The 4,020-nt window shown below is 44.0% G+C and overlaps 1 protein-coding gene across 1 annotated transcript; it reads left to right on the top strand.

Annotated features, from left to right (window-relative positions):
• Positions 1-1,498: 1,498 nt before the first annotated feature.
• Positions 1,499-3,783, top strand: LOC310999152 (ras-related and estrogen-regulated growth inhibitor-like protein; the record flags this gene model as incomplete). Its single annotated transcript, XM_083989476.1, has 4 exons — positions 1,499-1,611; positions 2,302-2,355; positions 2,470-2,546; positions 3,379-3,783. Exons 1-4 carry the CDS (start codon positions 1,506-1,508, stop codon positions 3,781-3,783), a joined length of 642 nt encoding a protein of 213 aa, XP_083845602.1. The 5' UTR covers positions 1,499-1,505.
• Between the last annotated feature and the right edge of the window lie 237 nt (positions 3,784-4,020).

Genomic DNA, 4,020 nt, shown 5'->3' with positions numbered 1-4,020 from the left:
AGAAATAAACACCGCAGAATATTGGTGATTGACCAATCAGATCTATACTGTATGTCTATAGTGTATATCTATAGTCTATATGTTTATATTTTGTATATCTACAATCTATGAGTCATAATCTATTATTTTTATATCTATATGTCTATAGTTTATATATCTATATGTCTATAGTGTATATATTTATAATCTATACTATATATCTATAGTTTATATATCTATAGTCTATATGTTTATATTTTATATATCTACAATCTATGAGTCATAATCTATTATTTTTATATCTATATGTCTATAGTTTATATATCTATATGTCTATAGTGTATATATTTATAATCTATACTATATATCTATAGTTTATATATCTATAGTCTATATGTTTATATTTTATATATCTACAATCTATGAGTCATAATCTATTATTTTTATATCTATATGTCTATAGTTTATATATCCCCCTGCAATTATGTAAATGTACTTATTTACATTTAACCAGGGGGAATGCACATGTAAATGTGGGGTGCGGGGTCTTATGTTTTTTTTTATGTACTTATGTCTCTATGTAATTGAGGTGTATGAAATGTGGGAATGTATGTTAATGTATGTAAGTTTCACTTCTCGAGGCCGCTCTGTACGAAATGGTGAAAACAATTTTCCTTGGAAAGGACAAATAAACTCATCTATCTATCATCTATCTTATTTTGTAATCTATTGGTCCTCTGTCTTTATGGACTTTTCATGTTAATTGTTGTCTTGTCTGGGGACTACGGATGTAATTTAGCAGCAGTGCCAAATCCAGTGTATTTACATGCACTCACTGTCCATTAATATGCACTGTCCCAACTAAAGAAACAAATAAAGTAAATTACTGTAAGTAAGTAAAGACTGAGCTTCCAACTCTGAACCAGCAGGGGGCAGCACACACACACACACACACACACACACACACACACACACACACACACACACATACACACACACACAGACTGGTCTTGGACTCTTGGAAGGTTCTGAGAGTTTCAGGGACCAAAGACCTGAGACAGCAACAGAGTTCTGGGTCAGACGACAACCGCAAACGTTGTTTTTCTTCTTGTACTTCCATATCTCCTGTGCTTGGATGTATATTATCTAATTTGTGAATGAATTCTTTGTAACAAGGGCTAGACAATATAAGTTTTCTTCTTTCTGCCCCCTTTCATTCAAGAGTTACAGTATTGTCATTTTATTTTTTGTTTGTTTTTATGCTCGATAAATGAATGAAATAAATAAATAAACTAAACTAAACCACAGGACCAGCACCTGGACCTGGACTTTGACCTGGTTCTGGACTCGACAGCCACCAATCAGAGAGAGGAGGGTAAAAACAGCCTGGACCAACCACAGGCTGAGGGGTGTGTCTGACAGGCCCCGCCCCCTCGGAGGCCCCGCCCCCTCGGCTGGTATAAAGGCCGGAGCAGCAGCGGCGGCAGCCTCAGACCCAGCAGAGGTGAAAGGTCGACGACGTCCTGATGGTGGTGGAGCAGAGCAGCCGGGGGGAGGGGGGCATGGAGGGAAACCAGCAGAGAGAAGAGGCCAACATCCTGCTGCTGGGGGCGCACAGCGTCGGCAAGTCCGGTAAGACCACCGAGGGTCCGGGTCTGAGTCTGGGTCTGGGTCTGCTGCAAAAACTCAAAATCTTACCAAGAATATTTGTCTTATTTCTAGTCAAAAATGTCATTTCTAGTCAAAACAAATGTCATTATACTCAAAATAAGAGTCATCACGTTAAAAGCAGCTTGTTTTTTTTGGCACTTTTTTACTTCTTTCAAGCAGATTTTTTTACTTGAAATAAGTAGAAAAATCTGACAGTGGAGCAAGTTTTTCTTTCTTATTACAAACACAAAAAACTTCTTTCACTGGCAGATTTTTCTACTTATTTCAAGTGAGAATTTGTTTGAAAATGATCTAAAAACAAGTTAATTTTTAGGTGATGAGTCTTATTTTAAGTGGAAAGAGATTAGTTTTGACTAGAAATGAGACATTTGGACAAGAAATAAGACAAATATTCTTGGAAAGATGTGGAGTTTTTACAGTGTACTATGAGTATTAGTCAGGGTCTTACGCAGAATAAATCAGTCATACAAAGATTAGACTACTGGGGTTTTTTTGGGCCCCACTGGGCGCTGGGCCCCTAGAGTTATCATCACCTTTCTCCCCTATACAACGGCCCTGGTCCTGGCACCAAGTTACAGCTTATCTAAGTTTACAACAACAGGCCAGATGTTGTGTTGTTGTTGTGTACTAACAGTGAGTCTCTCTGTGCAGCTCTCACAGTCAGGTTTCTGACCAGGAGATTCATCGGCGAGTACGGAGACATCGGTGAGAGAATCCTGCTCTGTGATTGGTTACAGGCGTCAGTGCCTCAGGCTGTGATTGGTTGGTTGTTGTCGACCTCTGACCTGTCGTCTGTTGTTGCTGTTGTTGATGTTTCAGAGTCTGTTTACAGTCGAGTGGACACCATCGACGGTCAGAACATCTGCTTCAACATCTGGGACTCTCAGTTCACACAGGTGAGACACACACACACACACACCTGTGATCAGTTAATTGCATGAGTGTGCTCATTTTGTAAAAGGAAGTCATACAACAGAAGTAAAATACTGGGTCCTGATGAAGGTCAATAGACCAAAACGTTGACTAAATAAAAGAGCTTCAAGTGAGTACGGGAGCAAGTGTTGATTTTTTATGTTGAACCTGACTGGGGATGTGCTCCCAGCACCACCCAAAGGAGAATGTGCATGCTGATTAAAGGGATAGTTCAACATTTAGTGAAATTGGCCCATTACCATAATCCCTATAGTCATAGCAGTAGGTTCGTTTTTACCTTTAATTGTCGGTGCAAGCTGTTTTTAGAACGGCGGAGCAGAGCCGTGAGCTGCTCAGAGCTACGCTACGGAGGCTCATTATGGGATTTCTTTCCCTCATCAAACTCATCAAATACACAATCCAACAACTCCACAACGCCCTGGTGGACAAGTTGTGAGCTGCACATTCACCACGCTATGAGATAATAACACAACGTTACCACACAGAGTTCGGAAATTCATGCAAACCCGCTGATGCGTGTTGCCTTCAGGGACAGTTTTTCATCAAGCAGTCTCTGAATTTAATCCAGAAAAGCTCCGAGCAGCTCACGGCTCTGCTCCACCGTTCTAAAAATATCTTGCACCGACAATTAACGAACTTACTGCTATGACTATAGGGATTATGGCAATGGGACTATTTGACTAAATGTTGAACTATCCCTTTAAGCCTTGATAGTAAACCAATAAATGAAATGAAAATAAATGTCTTGACCAGAATAGTTCCTCAGTGTGACTGTGACTGTGTGTCTGTCCTCAGGCCGGCGAGGCTCCGCCCCCCCTCAGCGAGGAGCAGCTGCAGTGGGCCGACGGCCTCATCCTGGTCTACAGCATCTGTGACCGCGGCAGCTTCGACGTGGCGCGGCAGCAGCTGCGGCGGCTGCGCGGCGCCGGGAAGTCCTCGTCCGTCCCCGTCCTCCTCGTGGGGAACAAACGGGACCTGCAGCGCCACCGCCGCGTGTCCAGCGAGGAGGGCCGGCTGCTGGCGGCGGCCCAGCGGCGGCGGCGCTGCGGCTTCTTCGAGGTGTCGGCGGCCGAGACGCACCACGGCGCCCTGCTGGTCTTCCACCGCCTGCTGGACCTGGTCCGAGAGAGCCGCGCGCCCAGGAAGACCGGCGTCCGCGCCATCGTCCGCAGCGTGTTCGGCAAGAAGAGGGCCGAGTAGAGAGGGAGGGGCTTAATTACTGCTGCTTCAGACTGGGCAGAAACCACGGCAACGCTCCAGGAGAGAGGTCAAAGGTCGAGGTGGTGTGACGCAGGTAGAGGGGAGGACTCTTACTGTGCGTTCACACCATAGACTGTAAAAAGAATGGACGTAGCACCGTGACGTCCCCCATTGGTTTTGTGGAGTTGTTTTTGTGACTCCAACATGGCGGCCTGAACAGCGCCATGTTGGATTGGC

The sequence above is a fragment of the Trachurus trachurus genome (genome assembly GCF_905171665.1).
Source record: "Trachurus trachurus genome assembly, chromosome: 16".
Taxonomy (NCBI): domain Eukaryota; kingdom Metazoa; phylum Chordata; class Actinopteri; order Carangiformes; family Carangidae; genus Trachurus; species Trachurus trachurus.
Note: the sequence above shows the minus strand (reverse complement) of the source record. Positions and strands in the feature narration are given on the sequence as shown.